Source organism: Hemitrygon akajei, chromosome 3 (genome assembly GCF_048418815.1).
Source record: "Hemitrygon akajei chromosome 3, sHemAka1.3, whole genome shotgun sequence".
NCBI lineage: Eukaryota > Metazoa > Chordata > Chondrichthyes > Myliobatiformes > Dasyatidae > Hemitrygon > Hemitrygon akajei.
In genome coordinates, this window is record NC_133126.1 from 178,838,462 (window position 1) to 178,852,887 (window position 14,426).

The following is a 14,426-nucleotide window of genomic DNA, read 5'->3' on the forward strand; positions in this document are numbered from 1 at the left end:
TTGATGTTCTGGAGAAGAAAATCTGCCATCCTTCCCAAGTCTGGTCTATACGAGACTCCCTACTCAAGATGCTCGCTGTTTGAAGAGACCGAAGCAGAAAATTAAGAACAAGCATTAAATTCTAGTTTTTCTTTATCCTGCGGATAAGTATTCAAAACAATCGCTATCCCTCAGCCCCAAAACAAATGTTTTTTTTTAAAAAAACTAACTAAAAAGCCAAGAGAGGTAAGTCGGTCGAGGCTTAGCACCAAGCAGTTAGTGGACTGTTGATAGAGGGGCTCGTTGTAGCCATACGTCAATATGACCGCGAACAATGATAATCTGGGTCAGTGTCGGGGGGGCGGGCTAAGCGAAAGGTTTTAAATAATGGACGAAAGAAGCGAGAGGAAGCTTTTCGGAATTGACTGGTGTCCGTGTCCCGCTCGCGTGTAACTGCGCGCGGTTATCTCCGCCTCTGCTCCTGTAACCTGCAGCAATCCTCCGTTCGGTGAGATCTCGACCAGACAGCTGGTTACACAGCCCTTTACATCACAACAATCCTAGCGGACAAAAACAGTCCCAGATCTGAAGGAGAACACCTTCTGGACGCGAGAGAGTACCGAGACCAGGTCGGCGTTGGGAACCGGTCCTTTATAGCCCGCAGCGCAGATCTCAGCCAGCTCAGCCAGCCGCCGGGAAGCTCACCTTGCTCAGAGGGAAGGGGTCCTCGCTCCAGCCCCGGTGGAAATGCCGGCTCCCCTGTTGTTCCTGGGCACGGTGGCTCTGCTGTCCGCCGCCAGCGCCGCCCCTCTCAGCCCGTGTGCCGGCCGACCCTGCCTCAACAATGGCACTTGTCTAACTTTCCAAGGGCAGCCGCCGTCCTACAACTGTTCCTGCAGCCCCGGGTTCGCGGGCCAGCACTGTCAGGTAAGGGTGGGGGGCCGATGTGGCGGGAGCGCCCTGCAGGTGTTGGCTGCTGGGTCGGGAGCGGCGTGGCGGTGACCCCAGAGCTGCTATTCTGCGCGGTCGGAGAGTGGAGGTTGTGGATATGAGGCGAGCCCGGCGTCGGGGCGGTTCAGTGAGAGAACCAGGCGGCCAGTCCCGGGAGCACCTGGTTCGCACAGCAGCATCGGAAAGCGGCAGGAATCCGAGGGCTGGGGGAAAGACACTCTCAAACCCGCGCTAGTCACAGGACTTCCATTCCCCTTCACCAATCTCTCCCCACCCCGCACCAGTCATCTTCAAACCCGACCTCCCCGACCCCAAACCCGACCCGCACAAGCCGCGATGCACGCCGATTGTGCGATGTGGCGGAGAGTCGCCATTCCCGGGGAAGGGGCTGAGTTCCGCGAACAACTTTCATGAACAAGGTGATTCAATGACAGCGGCCGTCTCCCCCTTCGCTCCCCACACCGCACGCCGTCCGCTGTGTCCGGACCTTCCTTGGAAAGCGGTGACTCCATTTCCGTGGAGATGTCGATGCCCCGCTGGAGCCGAGCTCCGTCCCTCCCGCTAACTTGTTAATGGATATTCCACACACACACACACACACACACACACACACACACACACACACACACACACACACACACACACACACACACACACACACACACACACACACACACACACACACACACACACACACACACACACACACACACACACACACACACACACACACACACAACCGGCCTCAATGGTATCAGGGGTCCTCAGCAAAAATGCACACCTCCGCAAGGATGAATACACGTGCTTGGAGACGGCAGATTTAGTCATTTGATTAGGGAACATATCGGACCGCGCTGTGAAGTCTCGGTTACTCACCTCATCTCAAACTGGGACTGTCGGAGCGATGTGCATCATTTAGATGCCCCATCTAAATGACAGCATGTTGCCCCATTTGTATCCTCTCCTCATGTTCTCCGTGAACCCCTTTCCCTCCTACAATCCCATCCCTAATCCTGCCCTCTCACCTGCCACAATTCCACCCGCTCCCCGTTCCACATTTCCCATCCAAACCATCACTTGCTCCACATCTCCCGTATCCCTTTCCTCTGCTGGAATGCATTCTTCCTTTCTCCTTTTCATCCCCCTCTCCTATTATTTTTCATCTCCACCCCATTCTCCTCATCCACTCCCTTCTCCATCCCTTTCCATTCTTACTCTCCTTTCTTCTTCCTCTCCTCCTTTGTCCTCTTCCCCTCTGCCCACCCCACCCTACCCTACACTAACCCCCTTCTCCCATCTCCTACTCCTTATTCATCTTCCACTCTCCACCATTTCCTTGTCCTCATCCTGTCCAACTTCCACATGCCTCCTTTGCATCCATTCTTATTCCACTTTATTCACCATTCTATCCCAGACTCCTGCTCCTTTCCTGTCATTCCTACCTCCATCTCTCCCCTTCCACCATTTACCCCTTTCCCACCTTCTGTCTTTTCCTCCATCCATTGATGCTTCACCTTCCTCCTTCTCACTTCCTCCTTCCCTTCTCCTTTCTCTCTTGTTCTTCTCTCTACTTTTCCCTCTGCATTCTTCCCGCCAACAGTCTTGGCTTCTTTCTCCTTCCCCCACTCACTATTTATTCACCTCATTTTTAACCTTCCCCACTTCCATCCCTCCTCACCCATCCTTGCACAACCACCATCTCCCAAAGAACTGAAGTTCTATTCCAGCTGTTGCAGAAAAATACACCTTTAACTACTGTGGAAGACACTAGTGTGAGAGATTGGGATGACTAGGAATTGAACTGAGCTGTCAGAGATCATATTCTCTAGTGGCTAGACTGAATATCCTCACTGTTTGCAAGGAGGATCTAGATTGGAGTCAATATACATTTTGGAGAGTGAATGCTAATTAAATCTAGATTATTGTTCCAGAATCTAGATTATTGGTCCTCTTGTGTTGAGTTAAGTTAATGCAAATTGTCAGTTTATTAGTTTTGCAGATAAATGAAATTGTGACGATGCAGCTAGTTCTTCATGACTGTCTAAATCTCCCAACATTTGAAGCAAAGGTGAATTGGGTAACATAATAACTATCTGCCACAAATAACTGGCAGTCAGTATGGTGACTGGTTTTCTGCAATTAATCATATCTGGTTACTCTTGGTGTATTAAATTATTAACTTGGCAATGAACTAATATTTGGAAGTTAATTTGCAGGATCCTTTCATTATACATGCAGATTTTAATTACACATGTGATTGCAAACATATTTATTTGTTCATAGTTTTTTATATTTTCTGATTAATTTTCCCTTCTCTCTACTCTCCACTGTTAGCAGAGCTTTGACAATGCATGCAATAATTGACCAAAAAACCTTTCAATGATTTACCACATTGAATACAAATTTTGTCAACTGCAGACATTACATCTGCTGTGGTCCTTTATCATTACCCATGTATAAATGTGTATAGTAAAGTAATTACTAATATCGGGTACTCTGTGCATTTCTGATCCTAGCTCAAAGGAAGTCCATTACATTAGCACTTGTCAGTGGCCTTCATGTCGGTAACCACAGTTTGTTATTAAGTAGGGTGTGTGAGAAGGGTGGGATATGAGTGATGAGGTTGTGCAAAACCAATCACAATAAATATTTATCCTGTAATATTACCCAATGTTACCTAGAGCTCCAATCTCCAACAAGAGAGTTTCCACTATGCATGCAATCTATTGTAAGCCTATTAATAATGTAGTAATTTTGCCATATATTTTATAAGTTCCTTGTCTAACCCCATCACTCCACTCCACCCTCTGAATGATTTTGCACTAGGCTAAAGCCCACAGGTTATATTTTTCCAACAAATCCCCATACTTTTTAACTGCTTCCTCAGAATAGGAGAAGCAATTGAATAATCTTCAGGGTGGTTACTGAATGGGCCAAGGGATATACGAAGTAATGGAATACAGATTCACTGTCATGTTTTATCATGAATCATTTAAGTTTGGGAAATCCTTGCCAATCTAGTAGTCCCCTTTTTGTTTAGGGCCAATATGAGTTAATATTGGTTTATAAAAATAAAGACGTATTCAGGGTTCCATAATGCATCTTTCATGAGTGCTACTTTGAAAACAACAAAGGATTTGGGGAATATAGAAATGAACTACTTGGACCATTTTCATATTGCTTTATGTTCATTTGTAGTTTGAAGAAGTTAGACTGAATTTTGTCCTTAAGTGTCTGCATGTTCTGGGTTTTAACATGTGCAGTTGGTAAACAATACAATCTTTTACATCATAGACTGTTCACTCCCTGTGGTGTTTTGTCATGGTATCAGACTTTTCATATTTTAGGCCCTGACTTTGGTTGCTGCACTGGGTAGGTGCAATGCTGCTCAGTAGGTGCAGTTAACCTTTGTTTCAGTCTTTGACCAAGAATTTATAACCTCTCTCTAGATTCTTGAAAAATAATAGAAAGTTCTCTTGAGCAGAAATAAAAATTGAAAATGAGAACAAAGCTATTCTTGGGAGAAAAAAGTTCAAAATTTGAATGTGGACTGAGAGAATCAATTAAAAAGTGGTGGAATTTTGGATGGGTCATCTATTAGTTTCCAACACAGTACATCTTGAGTTTCGTTGTACTGTGGTAGAGAGGCACAGCTTAGAAGGAAAACTGATGGTGCCTTCAGTGACTACCTTTTCCTTAAAGAAGGACATATTATTGGAAGATATACAAGTGTAGCTTCACAATCCTTTCCCTTAGGCTGATATAGTATCAGAAGGCCATAGGGATTTTCAATAACTGGAGCAAGTTCCTTCCAGGGAGTCAGAATGGAAGTATGATTTTAAATCTCTTCTCAGAATTAAGACTTTTCCATCTGATTTCTAAGATCTGGCGCGGCTAAGCACAACTCTAATGCCATATTCAAGTTTGCTGTCATAAGCTGAATCAAAACTGGTGATGAATCAGCATATAAGAGGGAAATTGAAAATATGGCTGAGTTGTTCCATAACAACAACCTCTTTCTCAATGTCAGCAAGACCAAGGAGCTGATTGCTGACTTCAGGAGGGGGAAATCAGAGGTTAATGAGCCAGTCCTCATCAAGGGATCAGAGGTGGAGAGGGACAGTACTTTAAAATCCTGGAGTTATTATTTCAGAATTCTGTCCTGGGCCCAGCTTGTAAGTGCAACTATGATGAAAGCATGGCAGCACCTCCTACTTCTTTAAGAGTTAGCAAAGATTCTTCATGACATCTAAACTTTGACAAGCTTCTATAGACATGTGGTGGAGAGTGTATTGATAGACTGCATCACAGTCTGGTATGGAAACATCAATGCCCTTGCATGAAAAATCCTACAGAAAGTATTGGATATGGCTCAGTCCATCACAGGTAAAGTCCTTCCCACCATTGAGCACAGTTACATGAAGCGTTGTTGCAGAAAAGCAACATCCATTTTCAGGGACCCCCCACCACCCAGGGCATGCTCACCCCTCACTGCTGCCATTAGCAAGAAGATACAGGAGCCTCATAACTCCCACCACCAGGTTCAAGAACAATTATTACCCTTCAACTATCAGGCTCTTGAACCAGAGGAGATAACTTCACTCAACTTCACTTGCCCCATCATTGAAATGTTCCTACAACCTATGAACTCACTTTCAAGGACTCTTCATCTCATGTTCTCAACATTTATTGCTTATTTATTTAATATTATTATGTTTCTTTTTCTATTTGCACAGTTTGTTATCTTTTGCACAATGGTTGAATGCCGAGGTTGGAATGGTCTTTCATTAATTCTATCATGGTTATTATTCTTTTTTGGATTTATTGAGTATGCCCATAAGAAAATGAATCTCAGGGTTGTATATGATGACGCATATGTACTTTGATAATAAATTTACTTTGAACCTTTTGAACTTTGAACAACTATGGTTCAGTTATCCCATCTGGAACGGTCTGAATAATTGAAGTCTGCATTTAGTTCCAGAGCCAGAAAGCTTCTGTGGCCTTATTTGTTATGTTCAATGTCAATAGTACAGTTGCATTTAATTTATTAAACTCTGGTTCCAGTGAACTGACCTTATTATAAATCAGCCATTGTGAATATTTCATCATCTCTTTGTCTCCATGGCATTGTACATTTTGTCCTGATAATTACATAGAATGCTTATTTAGTGAGGTATAATCCATGTTGCCAAGTTAATCTGCTCTTGTATTTATTAATTACATACTTATTAATTACTTCAGTATAAATTCATATATAAAAATTCAATCAATTAAAATCTAATGCTCAGTGACATCTAAGACAGTTGCCTTCTGCTTATCTCGAGAGATTCTCATGAGTGTATAGGTGGTTAGTGAAGGCATGTGCTGCACTCAGTGTTTGGGTATTGAAAATTATTTGAGCATTGAACATTTTTGTTCCATCTAAACTCTATTGCTGCATCTCTTGTGAATTTTATGGTGAAATATTTCAGAATCAGTTTTAAAGTCACTGACATACAGTATATTGTGAAATTTGTTGTTTTGTGGCAGCATTACAGTACAATACATAAAATATTATTAATTACAATAAGGAATATATATTAAATTGTGTAAATGGTGCAAGAAGAGAGCAGAAATAGTGAGGTAGTATTCATGGGTTCACTGTCCATTCAGAAATCTGATGGTGGAGGGATTGATTGTGTCTCTTCAGGCTCCTGTATCTCCTCCTCGAGGGTAGCACACAAAAGGGAGCAAGTCCTGGGTGACGTGAGGTTTGGGTGTCATTAATGTTGGATACCACCTTTCTGAGGCATTGCTCTTCGAAGATGTCCTCAGTGGTTGGGAGGCTAGTGCCTATGATGGGACTGGCTGAGTTTGCAATGCTGTGCAGCTTTTTCCAATCCAATGCAGTATCCCTTCTATACCAGACGGTGATGTAACCAATTAGAATGTTCAGATACATCTGTAGAAATGGTTCAAGAGTTATGATAGGCATGGAACAATTTTTATTAAAAAATCTTAATGATTATTAAAAAGTCAGAACCCTAAAGACACGGCTTTCAATCAGCATGACCTCTTTGATCCTGATATCAAAATCCGTAATAAACCTTCACTTCTCTTAAGCTACCCTACTCAATTTTTGTGGTCAGGATAAGATGTCTTCCCAAGGAAAGCTATTGTGACACGGTCAACACATAGATGACAGAAACTATCATTCATATTTCACATTTATACTTCCCACAATTAGTAGAATTCTTTCTGGTCTTGGTCATTCATTATTATACCAGATAAAAAAGATATTTGGGAAAGGGGGTTTGTACATCAATCAATCTGTGCAAGGAAACTTAGTAAAACGTGTACAGAAGATAGATGACATGTCAAGATATGTATCATCTCTTGTATTTTTATATAAACACACTGTTTAAGCACAGTTACACTCAGTGGCTATTTTAGTAGGTACTTCTGTACATTTGGTGGATAATGCAAATATTTAACCATCCAATCATGTGGCAGGAACTCAGTGCATAAAAAGCATGCAGACATGGTCAAGAGGTTCTGTTGTTCTTCAGACCAAACATCAGAATGGGAAAGAAATGTGATCTAAGGGACGTTGACTGGGGAATAATTGATGGTGATAGACAGGGTGACTTGAGTAACTCAGAAACTGCTGATCTCTTGGGATTTTCATGCACAACAGTCTCCAGAGGTTACAGAGAATAGCATGAAAAACAAAAAAAAACATGTATTTGAGTGGCAGATCTGTGTGTGAAAATGTCTTGTTAATGAGAGACGCGACAGAAATATTGCTAGACTGTTTCAAGCTAACGGGAAGGCAACAGTAACTCAAATAATCACAACAGTGGTGGGCAGGCGAGCATCTCTGAATGCACAACACATCGAACCTTGAAGTTAATGGGCTATAGCAGCAGAAATTCACAAGCCTGTATTCGGTGGCTACAGGAGCCACCTAATAAAGTGGCCACTGAATGTATATATACCATTTGTAATGAGCATCTGGACCCATCATGAATCTGTATGTACGGGTATGTGGGCCACTGCAAGTAAGCAGTATATTTTATCAGCTTTGCACAGTCCATTCATGCAGAAGCTCGGGATGAAGTATGAGTTAAGCTTAATGTATGGTCGAATTCTTTCCTTTTACTGGGCATGCACTGCATGTATGGGACAGTGGTTAAATTATTGAACTAGTGTCCAGAAACCTAGCTTGCAGATGGAGGGACATAAGGAAAGGGTCTGAATCCCAATGTGGAAGTATGGGAAATTAGTTAATTTCAAACTACAAAATAATTCTGGGATAAGAAGGTAACAAAGAATTACTAGATTGCCATGAAAGCCCTGTGGATCTCTGCCTCACTATAATTCTTCAGGGAATGTACTTTTACTCCTCATGTATATGAAGGATGCAATTAATAAAGTCAATTCAATTCAATCCTTACAGAATCTGTTTTGTCCTCAGTAAACCATAGGGACAAACAATATCTTGTTGCTCCTTTTGGTGGCCTCTACATCCTATGAATGGATAAATAAATAAATGTTTGAAATTGACATTGAGTCATCAGTGGAAAGACGAGAGTGAATTGTTATCTGTTGCCACAATGCTGCAGGTATACAGCTGGTTAGAAAGATCAGGCTTATTTATTTTAATTTGCAGCTCAGGCGCTGTGATCATTGACAAGTCAATTCATGCAAATGGATTTCAGAAGCCTTGCATACAGCAACCACATACCATCACAGGGCCTCGGGCAGGAGGCATGGATATCGTTAGCTCAATTCAACCCATTTTGATGCCAGAGGATTCCTTCCTAACCCAGAGTTTGGACACTCAGATCTATGAAAGCTAACATGAAATTTATCTCAACAAGCCAAAGGCATTATGAAGGAGCAAAAGGAACTTAACTTCATGTAGACTCAAAATACTCCGTAGCTACAAAAGAGGGCAAAAAGTGTAATTGGATATCAGCTCCTGGCTCTGCTGGGTTGGAGTCTAAAGTGAAAAAGCTATTAATCAAATGGGCAGAACCTTGTTTAGACTGCAATTGGAAAAACAAGTTGAATTTTCAACAACAAACACAGGGAGAGATTTTATTTTATTCAGCGATACTGCGTGGAGTAGGCCCTGCCTGCCCTTCGAGACACACCGCCTAGCAACCCCCGACAAACCCAATTAGACCTAACCTAATCATGGGATAATTTACAATGACCAGTTAACCCTCCCAATACGTCTTTGGACTGGTGGGGGGGTGGGAGCTGGAGCACCCGGAGGAAAACCAGGCATTCTACAGGGAAATGTACAAACTCTTTGCAGGAATTGAACTCTAAACTCCACAAGTTGTGATAGCTTCGCACTAACCACCACGCTAAGATCATTCTGGTTCTCCTGAATGTACAATGCCATTTCATCAGATTGCTTCTAGAGCTTAAAGGGATCAATTGTAAGGAGATAGAGTACAGAAACAGGCCCTTCAGCCCATTGAGTCAGTGCCAAACTATTAATCCGCCCAGTCCTAGGTGAGATATATCCATTCTTCATCCTAATTAATTTAGAAAGCTGAGGGGTGACAGTTCAGTGGATGGAGCAATACGGAGAGTAGATATGAGAAACTCCTGGTTGGAATTATCCAGAACAACAAGGTGTAATCTATAGCATTCGTACATGAATAAGGGAAATTGGGAACTCACCACTCATATGATTAAGGATGGTGGATCAATAGTTTTCAATAATGTGGTTGATAGATTCAAGGTATGGTCTAGGGTGGGTTACATGAGTGTTGAGGTATAAATGATGCTATGCATCATTTGACTAGCTCTTTCCATACATGGTTTGACTGACTCGCCCGATTTGCTGCTCTCTCCGTAACTTATCCGTAGGCTTCCAGACAGTATTGAAGGATCCCTTCACTTCTGGGTGCTGCCATATTAATTATAGAAAGACACATTCAGCGTTCTTCAATCATTTAATATCTACTCGGAAAGCGCAGGGGTGTCACGTTGGTGTAGTGTTTGGTGCAATGCTTAATTGTGCCAAAGATTACTGATGGGAGTTTAACTGATCATTGAACTCCAAGATCCAAACCCCTGAGCTGTAATAGCATTGTACTAACCATTATGCTACTGTGATGCCCCAGGGGTTTGAGGTTTTTTCCTACATTTGATTATTTATACCAAATTTGTGTCAAAGAATTGTTTCAGCACAATGAGAAGCCATTCAGCCTTTCAAGTCCATGCTAGTTCCTCTCAGTCCCATTTTCTCTTATTTTATTTTCTTTAGTTCAGTTAATCAGTTTCCCTCAAGTGCCTGTACAATTCCCAACTGAAAGCTCAGATTGGATGTGCACTCAGTGGCCACTTTATTAGGTACATTTGTACACCTGCTTGTTAATGAACGTGTGGCAGCAACTCAATGCATAAAAGCCATGCAGACATGATGTAGAAGTTCAGTTATTTCCAGTCCAAACGTCAGAATTGAGAAGAAATGTGAAATTGAGAAGACTTTGACTCTTTGTGGAATGATTGTTGGTGCCAGACAGGCTAGTTTGAGTATCTCAGAACCTGCTGATCTCCTGGAATTTTCACACACAACAGTCTCTAAAGTTTACAGAGAATGGTGCTAAAAACAAAACAAAAACATCCAGTGAGTGGCAGTTCTGTGGGTGAAAATGCCATTTTGATGAGAAAGATCAGAGGAGAAGGGCCAGACTGGTTCAAGGTGACAGGAAGGTGACAGAACTCAAGTAACCACATGTTACAACAGTGGTGTGCAAAAGAGCATCTCTGAATGCACAACACATCGAACCTTGACGTGAATGAGCTAAAGCAGCAGAAAACCGTGGACATTCACTCAGTGACCACTTTATTAGGTACTTCCTGTGCTTAATAAAGTGGCCATTGAGTGTATTCTGTTTGCATAATATTTAATACGTTAAAATACAGCCGTGATCGTAAAACTAATTTCTTACTTGATGAGTAGCCAGTCTTGTAGCTGGTTGAAAAAAAAACATGGTGAATGTAAGATAATGATGGAACTAGATTTCATACTCGATGAATACCTGTGGGTTGAATAACCTATATCTTAATCTTTGACATCTCACAGCACATCCTCCAGAGAGCAGGCTCCAGCCGATTAAGTAGGTGATTGTGGGGGTGGGGCAGAGGGGAGGATTGATTCAAGAAAAGAAAAGGTAGCCTCTGATTACATTTCACAGATCAGCAGAAGCTAAATATTAGCTGTTACACTTACAGGTGACCATACACTCTGAACTACAAATGATTAAACATTCCTTTAATGCTCAAGTGACTTTCTCTGTCCGTTATTACACTAACAAGATAGTGATTGAACAAATGGTTTTTTATGATTCTTTTCCTGTTAGTCTAAGGAAAGGGTTCTATAAATGCAAATATGCGTATTCCTATTTCATATGTGGAACACTACCAGAGAATTAGATTATAATATCTCACATCAATAACTGTCCTTTATCAAAGGAAACATATTGATTTGAATCCTGTTGGATATGTGCTGAAGTGACCTTATCAAGCGTGATTGTAAATTTGAAAAGACTTCTAATCATTTTACAATGCAAATAAGGAATTGCAATGTCTTGATGCCATAAACTGCGTGTGATAGCTTATCAAGTGAAAGTCACGTGTAAGAGCTAAGCAAAGAGGATAGGCACATGGTTTTAAAAGCAGCTGCTCATTGTGTGAAAGGGGATATCATCTTGCAACTTATCCTGCTACTCTCATGCAACTTTTAGCAGAGTATCATGCAACGAGAAGCCTGGTAGCACAAAGCCTCCTGTGTCATTGCTCCTCGCTTTCCGCTGGACAGGCAATTTTAAAATCTGCTCTTACATCTAAAGTTGAATTAAATTAGTAGCAATGCGATTGATTAGCTGCCAGTATCATTGACAGTAGGCATCCATGGAAATACTCAGAGAGACCTGAAGTTTTATTTTAAAGAGCCATTTCTTGCCATTCCATAATATTGATGGTTGTGCCATGTGGTAGCAGGTCCCAGAGCAATTTCCGATCACTCCTCCATACAGATAATTAAAATGAGCATGTTCTCCTATCCAGTTAACACAAGCTTGCACTGAAATTGTGCTTTCTTCCCCAAATGACAAGAGCAGTAAAGCAGTTGTTGAAACTAAAATTTGATAAATTGCAAGACCTGATCTGCCTCCAAGAGCTTTGAAAGATTTTAGAGGTAGTAAATTCTCTCATTGCCATCTTCCAAAATTGTACAGAATCTAGAATTGTTTCTCTAACAAAGTAAGTGTTACCACATTGTTTAAGAAGGGAAGGTGAGAGAAGACTTTGAATCTGACCTGTCTCCTTAATGTCAGAGATGGGGAAGGTGCTGGAGTCCATACTAAAAGGTAAAATATCAGTAAAGATATCCTTGTAAAGAATAGTAGGACTGAACATAGTCAACATGAAACAATTATATCTGTTTACTCTACAGGAGTTCATTGAGGATATGACAAGAAGGGGGAACCAGTAGATGTTGTTTGTTTGGAAATACTGACATTTTGGCAGCTGGTTCCACAGAGATAAAGATTAAAGATCAGCTTTATTTGTCACACGTACTTTGAAATGTCATAACATGCAGTGAAATGTATTGTTTACATTGAATCAAACCAGCAAGGATTGTGCTGGGCAGTGGCAAGTGTTGCCATGCATCAGTGCCAACATCGTGTGCCCACGACTCACTGACCCTAACTGTACACCTTTCGGATGGGAGAGGAGAGCGGAGTAGCCGGGGGAGTCCACACATTCACCGGGAGCACGTACAAACTCCTTCAGGCAGTTGCGGGAATTGAACTTGCTTGGTGTTCGCTGGTGCTGAAAGGTGATGTGCTAACTGTTACACTACTATGCCGCCTGCTACACTACCTTGGTTAGCTCCTTCATTGCTTCAGAGTGTAGGGCATTTGTGCGGATAGAGGTGAGGTCCAGATTGTGGGCAAGGTGTGCAGTAGAGCCAGGGCTGGGACACAGGACAGTGGCAGGAGCCAAAGTCAAGAACATGGGCAGGTTTGAAGTGGGAGCCAGAGTCCAGTGATTGGAAAAAGCTGAAATTTACTAGCTTTTATACCCTATTCCCTTTAAACTCATTGGGTTAAAACAAAAGTTTATAATAACCACAGAATATCAGGTATAAAAGAACATGTGGTATTAATATCCAAGTTTAAGGTTGTTATAGCCGGGGGTGGTAGTGGGAGTAAACTTCCACTACCTATTAAATGCTCCCAATGGCATACACCTCAAATAGTCTCTGACAACCAAGTGCTAGTTCCTGGCCTATACATGTGGCTTAGCTACTAAGCCCAGTGGAACCATTTCTACTGACAGGAGAAGGGGCAAGGTTGGGTTACTGGTGCTTTCATACCAGTCGCTTTGGGCAGATGAGGCTCATCAGCCATGGTTGGCAGCTCATCTAGGAGAAAGAAAACCTCCACTGCCTTGTGGCTATACCCACTCATGGGGAAGGCTTGGAGAGTAAGCCTAGAGAGAGAAATATCCAGAGCTGGAGGCCCCAAGGCAGCTCGATGTTGAGTTCAACGCAGAACGGCAACTCCTGTCACGGTGCTTATACCAAACTGTATCGATCTGTGCTGTTCCTTTGGGTTGATCTGCTTCATGGAGAGGGGGAGCTCGCCACCTGGGCAACAGCTCACTCTCCATATCGTACTGCCTGGGCTTGCGAATCTAGACAGCTGGGACGCAACATCCATGGTCGACCCTGACTGACGGAGGCCTCAACATCCAATTTCCCAGAAAATCCCTGACCTCAAATCCCGAAGGTGGTGGGTGATCAGAGTCTTGCATTGTTTGGATTTTCAGCAAGCTTTCAACAGGTCCTACAGAGGAGGACGGTGAAGAGGGGCGGAGTACATCGGGATGGGAGTGGTGGTAATGACATGGACCGAGCAGTGATCATTGGACAGGAACAAGGAGTGGGAATAAATAGATTGTTTTCAGATTAGCAGGCTGTGTCAATTGAGGTCTGGCAGAGCCTGCCATAAAATAGTGCTGGGTCCAAGCTATTCACTCTATCAGTGATTTGGCTGAGGAGTCAAATGTCCTATTTCCCACATTACTGAAGATTTACAGCGTTAGGCAGGATTCTGAGTAAGGAGGAAAATGTAATAAGATTCAAGGAAGTACAGAGAAGCTGAGTGATTAGGCAAGAATATGGTTGATGGAATATAATATTTATTTTTCACTTCTTTCTTATTGTATTTGCACAGTTTGTTGGCATTTGCACACTGGTTGAATGCCCAAGTTGGTGTGATCTTTCATTGAGTCTATTCTGGTTATTATTCTATTACGGATTTATTGAGTTTGCCCGCAAGAAAATGAATCTCAGGGTTGTACATGGTGACATATATAAACTTTAGTAATAAATTTAATTTGAACTTTGATCTTTAATATGGAAAATGTGAAGTTATCTGCTTTAGGGTATAAAATGAAAACACTTCTTTTGTTTACAT

The 14,426-nt window shown here is 42.2% G+C and overlaps 1 protein-coding gene across 1 annotated transcript in view; it reads left to right on the forward strand.

Moving 5' to 3' along the window:
• Window positions 1-300: 300 nt before the first annotated feature.
• Window positions 301-14,426, forward strand: part of dner (delta/notch-like EGF repeat containing) — a 275,113-nt gene continuing 260,987 nt past the window's right edge. The window contains exon 1 of the mRNA XM_073041483.1: window positions 301-906. Within this exon, the coding sequence (XP_072897584.1) occupies window positions 727-906 (180 nt within the window). The 5' untranslated portion in view covers window positions 301-726. The remainder of the gene's footprint in view (window positions 907-14,426) is intronic.